The sequence below is a fragment of the Rhinatrema bivittatum genome, chromosome 19 (assembly GCF_901001135.1).
Source record: "Rhinatrema bivittatum chromosome 19, aRhiBiv1.1, whole genome shotgun sequence".
Classification (NCBI taxonomy): Eukaryota; Metazoa; Chordata; class Amphibia; order Gymnophiona; family Rhinatrematidae; genus Rhinatrema; species Rhinatrema bivittatum.
This window is the reverse complement of record NC_042633.1, coordinates 5846188-5866312: the sequence shown is the minus strand read 5'-3', so window position 1 is coordinate 5866312 and position 20125 is coordinate 5846188. Positions and strand designations below refer to the sequence as shown.

At 46.4% G+C, this 20125-nt stretch overlaps 1 protein-coding gene across 1 annotated transcript in view; it reads left to right on the top strand.

Moving 5' to 3' along the window:
* LOC115081095 (vomeronasal type-2 receptor 26-like) overlaps positions 1–20125 on the top strand; it is a 69006-nt gene that overhangs the window by 39680 nt on the left and 9201 nt on the right. The window contains exon 5 of the mRNA XM_029585606.1: positions 8177–8303. Coding sequence (XP_029441466.1) covers positions 8177–8303 — 127 coding nt within the window. The remainder of the gene's footprint in view (positions 1–8176; positions 8304–20125) is intronic.

The window sequence follows — 20125 nt, the reverse complement described above, 5'->3', positions numbered from 1 at the left end:
CTCCAGGGACGATCCGGGAAACTACAGACCAGTTAACCTGACTTCAGTGCCAGGAAAATTAGTGGAAAGTGTTCTAAAGATCAAAATCACAGAACATATAGAAAGACATGGTTTAATGGAACAAAGTCAGCATGGCTTTACCCAGAACAGAGCCCCTTGAAAAGCATCTACTATCTCTCTACTTCTTGTAGATTTTGCAGATGGGATGCTCCATTCCACATCTGGCAGATTAAAATCTCCAACTAACAACACTTCTCCCTTCTTTCCCACCTTTTGGATGTCTTTAACCAGGTCTCTGTTCAGTTCTTCTGTCTGAGTCGGAGGCCTGTAGATCACACTGATGTAAATGGAAACGCCATCATCTTTTTTTTAGGACAGCCCATAATGCTTCTTCCCTACCTCATGTCCCTTGCATTTCAGTTGCTTGGATATTGTTTCTGACATAAAGAGCTACTCCTCCACCTTTTCTGTACTCTGTCCTTCCTAAACAAGTTATAGCCAGGGATGGCCATATCCCAATCATGAGACTCGGTGAACAATGTCTCTGTAACAGTAACAATATCCAAATCCGCTTCCATCATTAGAGCCTGCAGGTCTGGGATTTTACTGCCAGACTGCTCACAACTTTCCAGCTTCTCTCCTTGGACATCTTTTTTGCTCTATTCAGCTGATTTTTGTTAATTTCTCCACCCACTTCTTGGAGATGTTGGGGATGTCATTTCAATTTCCTTTTGCCACCCCCATCCTCTAGTTTGAATGCCTTATGGCATAGGATTTGAATTTATCACTTAGGATCTTTTTTCCTGCCACAGACAGATGTAAGCCATCTTTGACATAGAACCTCTTACTGTTCCATACATGGCCCTGGCTCCTAATATATCCAAAACTTTCTTCCTTGCACCAGGTTTTGAAACACTAGACATAAGAATCAAATAGATCATTTACAATACAGTAAAATTAAAAAGAAGAAAAAAACCACATGCTCAATCAATACGTAGACAACTAAAGAAGGAGAAAGAAGCATTAAAGAAGGAAAGGAAATCGAGCCATACCCTAAGCCTGGGCAATAATTATAGCATCATAACTATCTGAGACCCTATTCTGGAGGAACCTTTCTCATTGCTCAGGATCATAGAAACTATATTTACATTTAGTATTCATTTTAAAGGTAACCCACACAGTTGCTGATCACAGTAGACAAGATATTCTCAGCTCCACCTAAATTTCAGACTCCTGATGAAAAAACATTTCACTTTTACTTTACAAATAAGAACCAAGCCTCTCCAATATATACTGGATAGGAAGATAGAGACCAAAGGGTGAATTGTCAATATACTGTTCAATGGTGAGATAGCTGCTACATTATAGCCACATACATATAAGATCATTTCCAGTTACAATCGGGTTGGTCCAGTTGCCATTGAACATTTTCATACACTTAGCCGGAAATAATCTAATTAGCTAAATTTGCACATCAGGTTTGTAGGGGCAATTTTCACATAGTTTTGAAAATGCAACACTACAATGACTGTTGTCTGCTCAGACTACCTGCTCTTTCTACAGGTACATAGGAACATATATACAATGATGGATAAGACAAGCAAAGCATCCTGTCCCAACCTTTGCCACACCAGGTCATTTAGGAAGTTCCCGGTGGATTCAAAAGAGTAGGTCCCGTTCCTTATTGCTCAGGGTTATTATGTAGAAACATAGAAATGACAGCAGAAAAAGACCAAACGGCCCATTCAGTTTGCCCAGCAAGCTCCCATATTTATCTGTTTCCCATACTTATCAGTTTCACAAACTGCCAAGGTCAGGACCCTTGTTGGTTACTGTTTGAGTCCAATTTCCCGCCACCCCCTGCTTTTGAAGCAGAAAATAATGTTGGCATTGCATCAAAAGTGAAGTATCAGGCTTATTGGTTAAGGGTAGTATCCGCCATATCAAGCAAGTTACCCCCATGCTTGTTTACACAGACTGTACAGTTCAATGTCCTTGTTGGTTGTTGTCTGAATGTAAATCCTCTTTTCCACATTCCCCTTGTCGTTGAAGCAGAGATCAATGTTGGCGTTGCATTAACAGTATGAAGGCTTATATTGGATAAGCAAGCTACCCCCATGCTTCTTTTCTTCATTCCCATCTTCTAGCCTTTAGGTATCCACAGTGTTTAGCCCATGCCCCTTTGAAATCCTTCACCACCTCCTCCAGAAGGACATTCCAGGCATCCACTATCCTCTCTGAGAAGAAATATTTCCTAACATTAATTCTGAGTCTTCCTCTCTGGAGTTTGAAATCATGACCCTTAGTTCTACTGATTTCTTTCCAATAAAAAATGTTTGTTGTTGACCATGGATCATTAAAACCTTTCAAGTATCTGAAGGTCTGTATCATATCACCTCTGCACCTCTTCTCCTCCAGGGTATACATATTTAGGTTCTTCTATCTCTCCCTATAAGTCATTTGATGGAGACCACCAAGCATTTTGGACACCCATCTTTGGTCCTCCTCCATCCTGTCTCTGTCCCTTTTGAGATACGGGCTCCAGAACTAAACATAGTACTCCAGGTGAGGCCTCACCAAGGACCTGTGCAATGGGATTATCCCTTCCCTTGTCTTACTAGATATTCCTCTCTCTCTTTAAAAGGCCTTTGCTCCCTGCAACCGGTGCCTCGGCAATAGGTTGACTACCTTGGGTAGAACAAATTGCCTCAGCGTGTTCCTGGTCTTCGTTCCTGTGTTCCTGGTCTTCATTCTGTATTCCTGGTCATTGTCTTGGCAGTACCTGATCTTTTCTGAATTCCTCATCTTCATCCTGTGGTCACTCTTCAGTTCTTCATCTTTGTCCTGTGGTCAGTCTTCAGTTCTTCAGTGTCTTCTCCTGCCTGCCTGTGCTGTTCCTCAGTTCCCTGCCTGCCTATCTTGTCTTCACATGGTTTTGACTTTGGCCTGCTTGACACTTGGCTACGATTGAACTCTGCCTGCCATGGACCACTGCCTGACTCTCGACCACACCTAAGAACATGCCATACTGGGTCAGACCAAGGGTCCATCAAGCCCAGCATCCTGTTTCCAACAGTGGCCAATCCAGGCCATAAGAACCTGGCAAGTACCCAAAAACTAAGTCTATTCCATGTTACCGTTGCTAGTAATAGCAGTGGTTATTATCTAAGTCAACTTAATTAATAGCAGGTAATGGACTCTCCTTCAAGAACTTATCCAATCCTTTTTTAAACACAGCTATACTAACTGCACTAACCACATCTTCTGGCAACAAATTCCAGAGTTTAATTGTGTGTTGAGTGAAAAAGAACTTCCTCCGATTAGTTTTAAATGTGCCACATGCTAACTTCATGGAGTGCCCCCTAGTCTTTCTATTATCCGAAAGAGTAAAAAACCGATTCACATCTACCCGTTCTAGACCTCTCATGATTTTAAACACCTCTATCATATCCCCCCTCAGCCGTCTCTTTTCCAAGCTGAAAAGTCCTAACCTCTTTAGTCTTTCCTCATAGGGGAGCTGAATGTGGCCTGCCTTGACCACTGCTTGTCTCTGATTATACCTGTACCTAGTCTGCCCCGGACCCTGGCCTGTGACTCGCCTGTTTCATGAACTTCCACTTTATCAACAGAGGCCTGTGCTTAAGTCCTTCTGGCTCCGGCACCCGAGGGCTCAACCTAAGAGGAAAGAGGGCTGGTACAGGTGAAGCTCCAGTCTACATCCGGCAGATTAAAGTCACCAACAATCAACATTTCCCCCTTCTTTCCCACCTTTTTAATGTCTTTGATCAGATCTCTGTCTAGTTCTTCCATTTGAGTTGGAGGCCTATAAACTACTCTAGTAAAAATGGATGCACTATCATCTTTTTTTAGGATGGCCCATAATGCTTCTTCTCTACCCCACTTTCCTTGCAGTTCAGTTGCTTGGATTTTATTTTTACCTAATACCAGCCCCCAGAGAAAATAATCATTTACATAATCATTATTCAATATGAAATACTAACTATACACATTAAAAAAAAACTATCACACTCATCACTCCCCATTCACACAAATTAAAAATACCTTGTATTACATAATGATATTCAAAACGTGTAAGTCTACCTCTTGATCATCACTAAACAATTTTATCTCTTCTACTAAATGACTTTAATATAAAATGTCATTCAATGTTCTTCAAACAAATGTTATAAATCATCTTATTTTTCATAGAAATAATTTTCTATCAGATATAATGTCTTCCTCGTTCTCAAAGTTCACTCTCCCAAATCTTCATATTGTCCGACAAAGAATTCTCTGTTTCACCCTCTCATGTACAGGATACTACTACATGTATGTAGAGACCATGATTAGCGTCACTTCTGGTATCAGGAAGAGGCGAGAAATTTAAGATGAGTGAAAAAAGGTAAAACGTTATAAAAATTTAAATGCGGCTTTGACGGGTCCCATTGGAGATGATTGAGGACATAAAGGAGTAACATAGAAACATAGAAATGACGGCAGAAGAAGACCAAATGGCCCATCCAGTCTGCCCAGCAAGCTTCACACATTTTTTTCTCTCATACTTATCTGTTTCTCTTAGCTCTTGGTTCTATTTCCCTTCCACCCCCACCTTTAATGTAGAGAGCAGTGATGGAGCTGCATCCAAGTGAAATATCTAGCTTGATTAGTTAGGGGTAGTAGCCACCGCAATAAGCAAGCTACACCCATGCTTATTTGTTTTACCCAGACTATGTTATACAGCCCTTATTGGTTGTTTTTCTTCTCCCATGCTGTTGAAGCAGAGAGCCATGCTGGATATGCATCGAAAGTGAAGTATCAGGCACATTTGGTTTGGGGTAGTAACCGCCGTAACAAGCCAGCTACTCCCCGCTTTGTGAGTGTGAACCCTCTTTTCTTCTCCCCTGCCGTTGAAGCAGAGAACTATGCTGTATATGCATTGAAAGTGAAGTATCAGGCTTATTTGATTTGGGGTAGTAACCGCCGTAACAAGCCAGTTACTCCCCTCTTTGTGAGTGTGAATCCTTTTTACCACATTTCCTCTTGCTGTTGAAGCTTAGAGCGATGTTGGAGTCACAGTAAGCATGTGTATGTTTATTTAATAAGGGTATTGTCTCCAGGCAGTAGCCATCATTCTGGCGAGTCACCCACTCTTCATTGGCGGCCTCTTGACTTTATGGATCCACAGTGTTTATCCCACGCCCCTTTGAAGTCCTTCACAGTTCTGGTCTTCACCACATCCTCCGGAAGGGCATTCCAGGCATCCACCACCCTCTCCGTGAAGAAATACTTCCTGACATTGGTTCTGAATCTTCCTCCCTGGAGCTTCAAATCGTGACCCCTGTAACGTGTATTTGAAGGACACAAATTGGTTGAGAGAGGAGATTTGGAAACAGTACGCATAGAAACATAGAAACATAGAAATCATGGCAGAAGAAGACCAAACTGCCCATCCAGTCTGCCCAGCAAGCTTTCACACTTATTTTTTCTCATACTTATCTGTTACTCTTGGCCCTTATTAGTAACTTTTTGATTCTAGTTACCTTCCACCTCCATTTCACACTTATTTTTTCCATACTTATCTGTTACTCTTGGCCCTTATTAGTAACTTTTTGGTTCTAGTTACCTTTCACCCCCGCCATTGATGAAGAGAGTAGGGATGTGAATCATTTTTCTGACTATTGAAAATATCGGAAAATATTTTCAAACTTGTCAGCCCTGAACCCAATAGGAAAACCCCACAAAATCTTTTGTGGGGTTCTCTTATCATTTTGGGGGGGGGGGCGGGAAGAAAGGGCACACAAAACCAACCCCCAAACCTGCCCTGACCCTTTAAATTTAATTAATTCGAATCCCCCCCCCCCAATTTTTTTAAGGTATCTGGTGGTCCAGCAGGGGTCCTGGGAGTGATCTCCCGCTCTCGGGCCATAGGTTACCACTAATCAAAATGGCGCCGATGGCCCTTTGCCCTTACCATGTGACGGGCTATCTGTGCCATTGGCTGGCCCCTTTCACATGGTAGGAGCGATGGATGGCCCGCGCCATTTATAAAGATGGCACTGGCTGTCCATTGCTCCTACCATGTGACAGAGGCCAGCCAATGGCACAGATAGCCCCTGTCACATGGTAAGGGCAAAGGGCCATCGGTGCCATTTTGTTTACTGGCAGCCGATGGCCCGATGAAGAAATGTCATTTTGGCTCTCCCCCAAAATTCTTCTGTCTAGAGATGCCATTGATTTTCTGTGACCATAAGCATTAGTACAAGAAGGATTACGGGGGGGATGCTGGAGAGGCACACAAATGCATTGGCCCCCGGGCGCCGGAGACCCTTGGTGCGCCACTGGGTGCGAACCATATGGGGCCGCAAGTGGTGGCAAAGAGGAGTGGAGATTTGGCAGGCCGCAAGCAGTGCCCACCCTGTTCGTGACCCAGAAAACCACAGTCAGCGGGCGTGATTGAGAATGAGGCAGGAATCGGGGCTGAGACCGGGGGATGGTGGCACAACGGGGGGGGGGGGGGGGGGGGGGGGGTGGCGCCAGGGAGAAGGCTCGCCTAGGACGCCTAATTCCCTTGCACTGGCCCTGGGTTGAGGGTCCAACAGGTCAGGAATGCAGAATCTGGAGCAGGATCCTCCAAGAACAGGAGCATGAGCTAGAAAGCCAAGGCAAGGTCTGGGAGCAGGCCTTGCCTTGATATAGGCCGGGGTCAGGAGGGGGAGCCAGGGCACCTCCTGGCAAGGTCCCTTTAAATGAGAGCAAGTGGCATGTGCACGTGCCTAAGGCAGCCGAGAGGCAGAGGAAGCTGGGCGGCCTCAGCCACGTTAAGAGGGCTGTGCTGGCAGTGGAAGTTTAGCGCATGGCAGGACGCGTCTGTCGCGGCTGGCAGCCGCCATCAGAGTCCCTGGGCTGACTGAGATGCTGGAGCAAGGCCGGTGGGTGAAGGGGTCCAGCTACGGACCTCCGTTGCCGGTTCCCATAACATTACTTATCATGTCTAGATTTTGGAAATCTTTTTGAACTTCATGGATACCATTTCTATTGAGGTCATTGGTAAATTTGATTACAGTGTGACCATTATTGCCAAGTGGTACTACCAGAGTTACCCTTTGCATCAGATCCTGAATTCCAGTGAGAACAAATCTAAAGTAGCCTTCTACCCCACTCGCTTGGCTCTAATTGATCCATGAAGCGGTGAGTTAAGCTGTCTAGAAACTTAATCTCCCAGACATGCTGTAATAAGACAGTTACCCAATCAATACTGGAATAATTGAAATCTCCCAATTTTATAGTGTTTCCCGGCTTAGTAGTTCATTTAATCTCAGTTAGATGTTCACAATCTGTTTCACCATTCTGGTTTTAAATACCCCTCACTGCTTTCCTTCTCTCAGTCATGCATGGAACTTCTATCCTCAGAGATTTCAGAGCTCATTTAATTCTGTTAGAATTATATCCTACCTGATTCTATGGAATCCTTAACATATAGTGCCACCCCTCTGGAATCACTGTGTCCCATTGGTTGTCCATTTTTCACCAAACCTCTGAGATGTCTATTATGTCAACATCTTCATATAGTGCCATATGCTCTAATGCTCCCATCTCATTGTTTAGGCTTTGGGCATTCTTCAACCTAGGCAAATACCCAGGTTAGAAGTTAAAAATTGAATTAGTTGGCTATTTTCCCCATAGCCTAAATATGGCCCCAGATAAACCAACTTTCACAGAAAAAGAAGGCAGCTATCATTATCTGATGCACAGAGGAAACTTTTCAGCCAGTTGGATCTAGTCAGTTTGTAAGCTAGATACTTTTGTAAAATGACACCAAGGAAGGCATTTTTAAAAGACATTTCTTTAGGTAAAAAAGCCTGTTACCAATAGAAATCAGCTTTAGAAAACTATCTGCTCATTATGCAGGTAAAAGTATGTATATGTTCTTTTACTCACAAAAAGGTGGCAGGGTAAGGAAATATTTGAGTATGTTTGCATTTTCAAATGTATATGCATAGACTCTATTGGAAAGTGCATACTTTCTCTTTGAAAATTAGAACAAAGTCTACAGGTCAGTCTTAAAATTACCTCCTAATTGGCCAACTTGTGATGTGAAAATGAAAGGTCAGAGGAGGAATGCTGTAATTGTTCAGTGTTCAGTTAAGTGATATAGCTTATTTTTCTCAATCCACAGATACCTCCACGGTCCAAATGCAGCTTGAGCTGCCCTCCTGGCTACAGGAAATCCACCAAGAAAGAAAAGCCTGTTTGCTGCTATGACTGCATTCCCTGTCCAGAGGGAGAGGTCTCTAACAAAACTGGTGGGTGATATCATGTGGCATGTTGGGTGCACATGAATGCAGGTTGTTCATTTTGGCCCCTGCTCTGCGAAATTATGCAGGATACAAATCTCTAGAAAACATGATTACTAGGAAGTTCATTTACATAAAATGAAAAAGCCATCTGAGCCAAATCAAGCAGATTGGTTTTGGTTCAAGAAAATTTAATACAAATGACAAAATTTACAGCATTCTCATTTGTATTTATTTCATTTCCAATTAAAGTCTATGAGCCAAACAAAAAACCCCAAAACCAAAACTGCAGGACTATTTTCTTTTCAAAGTAGCTAGCCACTAGTGATGCCACACTTTGACCGTAGACTGATTGGTGCTGTGACAGGAAGGTATGGGAAAGAAGCCAGAAAGCAGGACCAAATGGTAGCATTTTTAAAATCACAATCAATGTCAATCCATGCAGATGCCAACTTTATTCTAGTTGGCATCTGCATGGATTGACATTGATTTCTTCCCCTTTCCTTCAACCTGAAACTGAAAGGTAAATCAGGCAGGCAGCACCATTTTGAGCGTATTTGTCTCTGGATGGGAGGAAGGCGTGGGTTGATTTTGAGCTCTGAGAGCTGAAAATATTGAGAAAGCATTGAGAGAGGATAGGGACTAGGAGATGTGAAAAGTGAGGTGGGTTCTAGCTCTGCTGTTTCCTCTTGTCAGACGCACAGTTTCGTACCGTGTGTCAAAACTCTTTTGTCTACCTTGCAGGAAAACAGCAGACACAGTGTAACTGTAAAGGTGCAAAAGTGGCCCAGAAGAAAATTCAGTGGAAGTGTATTGGGTGCCATATTCAGAGTACTGACCCAGTGATTTTATAACTAAAGGTGTACACTGCAGAGTGTGTGTACTGACTTGGAAAATGAGAAAATTAGCCAAGCTTCAATATTTACTTCTCTTAGTTTCATCTTAGAGGGGGGGGGAAAGTGTGATGGTGATGCTCTTTTTCCATAAACTGTGTCAAAATCTGTAGATAAAAATTACCATAACCGGGAACATGCAGTGTGTGAGAGAGTAGTGAAAAGAGAAGTACTCATGCTAACACTGCAGTACTTGTAAAAAGACAAACCACTTTCAATAAGCAATAGACAGTGCTCACTGCAGTGGACACTGCTAGTGACAACTGCGTCTAGTTTCCATCATGGCACTGGGATTGGAAGATACTGAGGTAACAATGACAGAGGGAGAGGAAAAGCTTTTCTTCCTTCTGTAAAGGCACCTAAAGTTCAAATCTCAGTGCTTTGAGCACCAAGGGAGCTTCAGGGGATTTTTTCCGTTCCAGAAATGCTGGGATCTGAAATGGGAGACCCAAGTTGGCTCTCCCTCGATGAAACATCTAATTCAGTTAACGGTGGAGGAGAAGGTGAGAGGCTGTTGGAAGCCAAAGAACCCTTCGCGTTGATCCAGAAACCAGCTACAGTGACTCTTGACTCAGTTTGGGATTTAGTTATAAATATATGGGCAATGTTATAGCTGATTGTTCTTCTAAAATTTCTACACTATCTCAGCAGTTGGAAACAGTCTGCAAGAATAACCAGCTTCAAAATCAAGAAAATCAGGAAAAGTTTAATCATATAGAAGAAGAACTGAAAGTAATCAAAGGAGTACAAAGTTCCCTAATTCAGGATGGTGACACCCTGAATAGAAGAACTGAGTACGTTGAAAACGGGCTGAGACATCTGAACCTGCGTCTTTTACATTTTCCAAGGGTGGTGGGGGGAATTGCCACGTTTTACTCTAGAGAGATATTTCCTTGAAATTCTAGAATTTTCTTCAGAAGAGATCCCCCCCCCCCCCCTTGGATAAAGTGTATTTTTTACCATCTGGCTCAAGATCTCAAGCGCAGACACAAGTTGTAGATTTGAACAATCTTACAGATTATCTGGAATCTTCCAATTATGAAGTAACAGAAAGAGCTATACTATTGGGGTTATAGTGTCTAACTATAACCCCAATAACCTTGGGGTTATAGTGTCTAATGATATGAAGTCTGCGAAACAATGCGACAAGGCGATAGCAAAAGCCAGAAGAATGCTAGGCTGCATAGAGAGAGGAATATCGAGTAAGAAAAGGGAAGTGATTATCCCCTTGTACAGGTCCTTGGTGAGGCCTCACCTGGAGTACTGTGTTCAGTTCTGGAGACCGTATCTACAAAGAGACAGAGACAAGATTGAAGCGGTGCAGAGAAGGGCGACCAGAAAGGTGGAGGGTCTTCATCGGATGTCATACGAGGAGAGATTGAAGAATCTAAATATGTACACCCTGGAGGAAACGAGGAGCAGGGGTGATATGATTCAGACTTTCAGATACTTGAAAAACTTTAACGATCCAAAGACAACGACAAACATTTTCCGTCAGAAAAAATTCAGCAGAATCAGAGGTCACGAGCTGAGGCTCCAAGGAGGGAGTGGTGGATGCCTGGAATGCCCTTCCGGAGGAAGTGGTGAAGTCCAAAACTGCGAAGGACTTCAAAGGGGCGTGGGATAAACACTGTGGATCCATCAGGTCTAGAGGAAGCGTATAAAGAGGAGGCAGCAAAACACTGCACGGAGTGGCAGTAGCCACAGAGGCATTCACGGAGCGGGATGCCAGTGGCCAGTGGTTGGTGTTCCACCTTCACGGAGTGGAAGGATGGAGGGCTGCCATCTCTAAATTAAAAAAAAGAAAAAAAAAACAACAAAAAAACAGGGATGGGTTCATGGGCTATAGGTATTACCAATTATTAGGCTTATTCAATTACCAATTATTAGGCATTTCAATATTAGATGATAGTTAATGTGACCTTCAAGGCATACTTCACTTTCAATGCATATCCAGCATAGCTCTCTGCTACAACGACAGGGGAGAAGAAAAACTAATACTTCACGCATATCCAGCATTGCTCTCTGCTTCAACGGCAGAGAGCTATGCTGCCGCTTACCCAACTAATCAAACTTAATATTTCACTTGGAGGCAGCTCCATCACTGCTCTCTGCATTAATGGTGGGGGTGAAAGGGAAATAGAACCTAAGGTTACTAAGAGCCAAGAGAAACAGATAAGTGTGTGAAAAAAGAAGTGTGAAGCTTGCTGGGCAGACTGGATGGACCGATTGGTCTTCTGCCGTCATTTTCTATGTTTCTATGTTTCTATGTATTGGTTACTTTTCTGACTGATAGTGATTTAAGCACAGTCATGAAGAAATACTTCAAGAAATCTAATCTTATTTATGGGACAATTAGTGAGAGTCTTCCCGGACTTCTCCAAGATTACTCAAGAAAGAAGGAAGGGTTTCTTAGCCTTGAAGCAGGAAACCCTGGCCCTAGGGACGTCTTTTTTTTCTAAGATATCCGTGTAAATGCCTGGTCAAGTTCAGGGGAGATAATTTTGTTTTTATTGCCCTGGAACAACTAAAAAAGTTCATTGAGTCAAGGAAGCTGATACCATCTGTTGGGATTAATGTTCTGACAGAAACTTCATATATGTAGCGGTGTTATGCTATGTTATTTCATATATTTGTTTCCTGTATTCTCCTTATTGCCTCCCCCCCCCCCTTAGATTGGGGTCTAATGGATACAAAGATGTATTCTAGGAATATTTTTTTTCCTTATTTCAGTGTGTGAGAGAGTAGTGAAAAGAGAAGTACTCATGCTAACACTGCAGTACTTGTAAAAAGACAAACCACTTGCAATAAGCACTAGACAGTGCTCACTGCAGTGGACACTGCTAGTGACAACTGCGTCTAGTTTCCATCATGGCACTGGGATTGGAAGATACTGAGGTAACAATGACAGAGGGAGAGGAAAAGCTTTTCTTCCTTCTGTAAAGGCACCTAAAGTTCAAATCTCAGTCACTGAGATTTGAACTTTAGGTGCATTGTGTGATTGTCTGTTGCCCGGAGAAGGCAGGGGGATCCGAGGGAAAGATTTTAACTTTACCCTTCCTTTTGGAGTTATTTTTATCGCGGAAACAAAGTGTAGGTGAGGCGCCGAGCAGAGCAATGCTGGCGTTAGACCGCCATCTTAGCTCTTCTCCCCCGCGCTAAGAATATTTTGACTGCTCCACTCCTACTATAATCTTTTCCCTTTCCCCACCACTGTCAGTGCCAATGCCACCCTCCACTGACTCCTAACTAAAGAGAAAACAGTGGCAGCCGGTAGCACATGTTCTTCAAGAGTTACCTATATCTTGCTTGACGCTGCTTGTGCCCTGGTTTCCCCCATGTGAAAAAAATCACTCTTTCCCTGTACGTACCAGGATCAGTCCAGACAGCTGGGTTATGCCTCCCCTCCAGCAGATGGAGTCAGAGAGAAAACTGAAAGCACCCCCTAGATATACTGGTGTGCCACCTGCGGTCCTTCAGTATATTCTCTGACTCCAGCAGATTGAGAGGCATAACCTGCGGTCCTGGTCTGGTCAGGTTATTTGTACCGTAAAATTAATTAAATAAGGGGAATTTTTGACAGAGGGACAAGATCATCGGGTATCTTTCTGTCCTCACTCCTGTCTGTCCGTGTTGGTGTTTTTTCTCCTTCAGCGCAGCGCAGTTTTCAGCTCTTTAGGGCAGGCACATAGGGCTCTGCCCTGTGACAGTTCCCGGGATAGGTGTCTTTGAGGCTGGGGGAGAGCTTACCGGTGGGCCGGTCACCCTCCCCCCACTTCCAGGGGTCCCAACCCTGAAGGGGGTTTTAAAATAAATAAAAAAAAAAAAAAAAAAAAAAAGAGATTGATTTTTTCTCCACCTTAGTCCTGTCGGGCACAGGCAGTGGTTTTCTTTGTTTACCCCGGCCTGCCAGAGCCTCTTCAGACCCCGGAGGGGGTGGCTTGGCCACCCGACGAGCTGTGCTAGTGTGAGGAATTCACTCACCTCGATTTTCGCGCCTTTTTTCTCCTGGTGCCGTTTTTTGTCCCTGCAATGCCGCGATCTTCGGCCTGTGTGGCCTGTGCTGGAACGGGGGCGCGACTCTCGCGGGAGGGCCTTTGTCCCCGATGTCTTCCCGGGGACGAGGGACCCTCCCGGGGGCCGAGCGCTGCCCGCAGCGATTCGGGGCTGCATTCCCCGTCGCGGCATCGCAGCGCTCCTGCTAGCTGTTCTCCGGCCCCTCCTCCCTCGGGGAGGAGTGCGGCGGCCATCTTGGCCACGCGGCAATCGGACCCGGAGCTTTCGGAGGATGAGGCTTCCCTTCCCCCTTCCCCTGGCGGGCGAAACACGCGGTCTCCAGCCGTTTCGGATAGCCCTCAAGTCCCTCTTCCCTCGGGATCCCTTCGGGCAAATTTAAAACGGTCGGTCCCTTTTTCTTCTGATTTTGTGCTGCTTATGCACAAAGCCTTTTTGCAGGCTGAAGCGGGTTGGCAGCCAGAAGCCCCTTCTCCCCCTAAGGTTTCTAAACCTTCCTTACCTCAGGGACAGCCACTGGGAATGGGGTCCGCAGGGGCCAGTGTTCCCCGCCCACGGGGGGGGCTTGAGGGCACAGAGGCCGCGGATCCTGCTCTGGCTTCTCAGGATCAGTCAGACTTGCTGTTGGCTGACGACCAGTTGCCCGTGGAGGGGGACGACCCCCAGGTGCTGCGTTTATTCGGTAAGGAGGAATTAAGCTCACTAATTCTGCATGTCCTCCAGGAGCTTGAGCTCACGGCGCCCCCCCAGGACGCTGACACCTCGACGGGGGATATCGCGATGGCAGGGATCCGGGCCCCTCCTCAAACCTTTCCGTTCCATCATAAGGTTTTACAGATTGTTTCCAAGGAGTGGGAGCTGCCTGAATCCTCTCTGCGGGTCACTCGGGCTATGGAAAAGCTATATCCCTTGCCTAAAGATTCCTTGGAACTCCTAAAGACACCGGCGGTGGATTCGGCGGTCACGGCAGTGGTTAAGCATACGACTATCCCCGTCACGGGTGGGATAGCCTTGAAAGATCTTCAGGACCGTAAGCTGGAGGTCTTACTGAAGCGTATTTTTGATGTGGCGGCTCTAGGTGTCCGGGCAGCGGCGTGCAGCAGCCTCGTACAGAGGGCCAACCTGCGATGGGTCCAGCAGTTGCTGACCACGCAGGAGCTTCCTCCGGGCGAGGCTGAGCAGGCCAATTGTGTGGAGGCTGCAGTCGCTTATAACGCAGATGCCTTATATGATTTGTTGCGTACGTCGGCACGCATCATGTCCTCGGCTGTCTCGGCTCGGCGGTTGCTGTGGCTCCGTCGTTGGTCGGCGGACGCCACCTCAAAGGCAAGATTGGGCTCCTTTCCCTTTAAGGGCAAGCTGCTTTTTGGTGAGGAGCTGGATCAGCTCATTAAGGACCTAGGCGACAACAAAGTGTATAAGTTGCCGGAGGATAAGCCGCGCCAAGCTCGGGCGTTTGGGAATGCAAGGGCTCGCTTTCGTGGTCAACGACGTTTTCGTGCGGGACGAGGCGGTTCCTTTTCCCAGCGGCAACAGACCACGAGAACCCAATCTTGGTCTCCTTCCTTTCGGGGCAGGAGGCCTCAGCGTGGAGGCTCCTCGCAAAGTTTTGCTGCTATTAAGCCCGCGCAATGAAGGTGCGCAGGCCCATTCCTCCGTTCCCGTTATCGGAGGACGGCTGTCCCGGTTTTGGGAGGAATGGGTCAAGATAACTTCGGATCAATGGGTCCTCGATGTGGTCCGGTACGGTTACGAGTTGGATTTTGTACGTCCCCTCCGGGATCTTTTTCTGGTATCGCCGTGCGGTCCGATGGAAAAGAGGCTGGCTATAGCTCAGACGCTCGATCACTTACAGGCTCTGGGGGCGGTGACTCCGGTTCCACCGGACCAGTTGCGAACAGGTCGGTATTCCATTTATTTTCTGGTTCCCAAAAAGGAGGGTACTTTCCGACCCATCCTGGATCTCAAAGGGGTAAACAAGGCCCTGCGAGTGCCTCGCTTTCGGATGGAGACTCTACGGTCTGTTATTGCGGCCGTCCACAAGGGAGAATATTTGGCTTCTTTGGACTTGACGGAGGCTTATCTCCATATCGGTATCCGAGAGCGTCATCAACGGTTTCTACGCTTCATGGTGCTAGGGTCCCATTACCAGTTCTGCGCCCTTCCTTTCGGTCTGGCCACCGCGCCGCGCGTGTTCACCAAGGTGCTCGTCGTGGTCGCGGCTTTTCTTCGTCGGCAGGGGGTACTTGTGCACCCTTACCTCGACGATTGGCTCATCAGAGCAAAGTCGCACGCGGCTTGCAAACGGGCGGTTTCCCTGGTAGTGACTCAACTTCAGTCGTTGGGTTGGGTAGTCAACTTCGCGAAAAGCCGACTCGAACCGACACAACAACTGGAGTTTTTGGGCGCGCGCTTCGATACCTCGGTGGGCAAGGTTTTTCTTCCTCGTCAGCGCATGTTCAATCTCATGACCCTGGTCCGACGTTTGCGGGATCTCCCATCTCCTACGGTGTGGGATCATTTACAGCTTATTGGTCATATGGTATCTACTATGGAGATGGTACAATGGGCCTTCGCGCATATGCGGCCCTTACAGAGATCTCTGCTTTCTCGATGGGATCCCAGATCAGAGGATTTCGGTCTGGAACTCCCTCTACTGGAGGAGGCCCGCTCCAGTTTCGCCTGGTGGCTCAATCCGAACAACCTGCTCCAAGGAGTGACCCTAGAACCCCCATCTTGGCTGGTGGTGACTACGGATGCCAGTCTGTCTGGTTGGGGGGCGGTCTGCCAATCCCGAGCTGTTCAGGGCACCTGGACAGCACGCCAGTCCACGTGGTCCATCAACCGCCTGGAAACCAGAGCGGTGCGTCTAGCCTTGCGTCGCCTCCTTCCACTGGTAAGCGGCCGGGCGGTCCGAATTCTGTCAGACAACGCGACTACAGTGGCGTACATAAATCGGCAGGGGGGCACGAAAAGTCGTGCGGTAGCGATAGAGGCCGCGCTGCTGATGACTTGGGCGGAACGCCACCTTTCGCGTCTAGCGGCCTCCCACATTGCCGGCGTAGACAACGTGCAGGCAGACTACCTCAGTCGACGACATCTGGATCCCGGCGAATGGGAGCTTTCGCCGGAGGCAATGATGCTCATCGTGCAGCGCTGGGGGATTCCACACCTCGATCTCATGGCGACTCGAGCAAATGCGAAGGCGGCGCGGTTTTTCAGTCGAAGAAGAGAGCACGCGTCGGAAGGAGTGGATGCGCTGGTACTGCCGTGGCCCCGTCACATCCTTCTGTACGTGTTTCCACCGTGGCCCCTGGTGGGGAAGGTGTTACGCCGCATAGAGTCCCATCAAGGTCCGGTGATTCTCGTGGCTCCGGAATGGCCACGTCGTCCATGGTTCGCGGATCTAGTCAACCTGGCGGTGGACGGCCCTCTAAGGTTAGGTCATCTTCCCAACCTTCTGAGTCAGGGTCCAGTGGTTTTCGAGCTGGCGGATCGATTTTGTCTGGCGGCCTGGCTTATGAGCGGAAACAGTTGAGGAAACGTGGTTACTCGGACGCGGTGGTGTCTACCCTGCTTCGAGCGCGTCGGTCTTCTACTACTCTTGCTTACGCTAGGGTTTGGAAGGTCTTCCATGCTTGGTGCGCCGGATTGGGTATCACACCTAAGCGTTCGACGGTCCCTCAGATCCTCATGTTCTTGCAGGAGGGCCTGACGAAAGGGTTGGCCTATAATTCGCTTCGTGTCCAGGTGGCGGCTCTGGGATGCTTAAGAGGTCGGTTGGACGGGTCTTCCCTTGCGTGTCATCCCGATGTAGCTCGGTTCTTGCGAGGGGTTAGGAACTTACGTCCTCCTCTTCGGCTTCCCTGTCCTTCCTGGAACTTGAATTTGGTTCTACGTGGTTTGTGTGTGGCTCCGTTTGAGCCTCTACACTCGGCTTCGTTGAAGGATCTGACCCTCAAGACGGTTTTTCTTGTGGCTATTTCCTCGGCTCGGAGAGTGTCGGAGCTCCAGGCTCTTTCTTGCAGGGAACCGTTCTTGCGTATTTCTGATTCGGGTGTTTCCTTGCGAACCGTGCCGTCCTTTTTACCTAAGGTGGTCTCGGCGTTTCATGTCAACCAGACGGTTGAGCTACCCTCCTTCTCGGCGGAGGACTTGCGGTCTCCTCCAGGTAAGGACTTGCGACGTCTGGACGTCCGGCGAGTTCTCCTGCGATATTTGGAGGTTACCAACGAATTTCGAAAGTCGGATCATCTCTTCGTGTTGTGGAATGGGCCCAAGAAGGGGCTGCCGGCATCTAAGGCTACGATTGCTCGGTGGTTGAAGGGGGCCATTGCGTCCACATACATTGGCTGCGGTAAAGCTGTTCCGGATGGGCTCAAGGCTCATTCGTTGCGTGCTCAGGCGACTTCGTGGGCGGAGAATCGATTGGTCTCTTCCCAAGAGATATGTAGGGCGGCCACTTGGAAATCTTGGCATACGTTTGCCAAGCACTATCGCCTGGATGTCAGGGGGCCGTCCTCACAGTCGTTTGGTAGCAGCGTGATTCGAGCGGGACTCTCAGGGTCCCACCCCAGTTAAGGCGGCTTGGGTACATCCCAGCTGTCTGGACTGATCCTGGTACGTACAGGGAAAGGAAAATTAGGTTCTTACCTTTGCTAATTTTCGTTCCTGTAGTACCATGGATCAGTCCAGACGCCCGCCCTCTTCTTCTGGGAGTCCGCTCGTGTTTTCTTTCCGGTTCGTGTCCACGCCACAGATGACGCGTGTTTTCGCGGTACCCTGTTCGGTTATTGCATGTTACCTGTACATTTTTGATGTTCTATTTGTTTGTCTGTGTTTCTGGAGGTTCCTGTTTGATCTGGCCTCTAGGTTGGCATACACTCTGAGTTTATGGAAAATTTTGGGGGTGGCATTTATCATAGTTGGATTCCTGTCTGCTTTGATATCACATATACTGAAGGACCGCAGGTGGCACACCAGTATATCTAGGGGGTGCTTTCAGTTTTCTCTCTGACTCCATCTGCTGGAGGGGAGGCATAACCCAGCTGTCTGGACTGATCCATGGTACTACAGGAACGAAAATTAGCAAAGGTAAGAACCTAATTTTCCTTTAACTTGGGTGGGGGAGTGCTTTGTAGCAAAGTCTATTCTTTGTGGATATATTTTGAAATTAATAAATTAAAAAAAAATATATATATTCTTAGCGCTCCTCCCTGATGCCGCCTGAGAAAGGTCTGCAGCAGATCTTGCAAGCAAGTTCTTATTCAGTGGAATCATGTGAGGGCTTCTTACAATCAGAAGAGATAGAACGGTCTATAGTGGTGGAGAAGTTTGGGTGGGGGGCAGGGCTGGGACACAGGTATTAGGCAAAACGTACACCCTGTCAAGCCCTCCCGGGTCACACCCTTCCCACACACAATTAAAAAGTATGCATGTATAATATTTTTACATGAAAAGGACATTCAAAGTACAATCTTCTGAGGTAAAAATATCACTTACAACATGTATATTATATTTACATGCAGTCCTGTGGTGGCAACCAGAAAACCCTGCCGAAAAAAGTAAAAAGGAGACTTGTAATTGGTATTAGGCCTATTTTAATATTTGTTGGCTGTGGGCTTGGCCTTCAGTTAGCCTCCCACACCAAAACAGACCAACTGCCAGCACTCAGACAGTAATAACTCTACCTATTAAAATGCAACACTGCAAATTATACTAGCCTCTAAAACACATATACACCTCCTTTTAGGAAAATAGAACAAGCTGGGCTTCTATAGCTTCCTACACAGAAACTGCAAACCAGCAGAATATCTCACTTCAGTCATACATGTAGAACACAGACAGACCTTCACCCAATACAGCATAAAGACACCATAAACCTTAAATAGAAACATGTAGAAAACTCTGAGCTGGAAACCACAAGAAGCCAGACTGAATGCAGTGCAACAATGGTAAAACAGAAACATAACCATTCATCATTAAACAAACAATAAAATCAAGAATGATACATTTTCAATAGAATAAGACCATACTAATAATTTAAAAGTCATACACATTTTCAAAATACCAATAAACTCTTTAAAAACAGCATACAATAATTAAAATGAATAAAGATTAAAAATTCCCTGCTGTCTATACCTGTGATCTTTTGAATTCCAGATGCCTTGAGGTTGTGGATTAGCAGGGGGAGAGGAGAGGGGCTGTTGCTCACAAACATTATCCTCTCTCTGTCATATGTACATACATGCCTGCTCACTGACACATACACACAATCATGCTCTCTCTGACATACATACATGCTTTCTCTCATACACACACACACGGACATACTCTCTCATAAATACACAGACATGCTCTCTCTCATACATACACACAGAGACGAGTCCTTTATCTCATACACACACACACACACACACACACACATACACAAATGCTTTCTCTCTTATATATGCACATACACAAATATGCTTTCTCAAACATACACAGACATGCTCTCTCTCATACATACACACACATAGACATGCTTTCTCTCTCATTCATACACAACATACCCTCTCTCTCATACATACACACACATAGACATGCTTTCTCAAACACACACAGACATGCTCTCTCTCTCATACGTACATAGACACACACAGACATGACACTCTCTCTGCTGTTATCCACTAATTATAACATATTCTCCCATACATCATTGAGTAGGTATATTATACCCAGCTTGTACACTCAGTGCCATGTGAGCATGCAGGAACAGATGGCCAAGGAGGAGAGGGGAATCACCCATTTCACTAGCAGCATCTGGAATAGACAGAAGGCTACATGTGCATATCTTTCCTTGACTGCACACTTGTGGCAGTACCATAGGGATGAAACACTTGTGCTCGGTTATCTGCCCCCCCATGTACCCCAATAAAAACT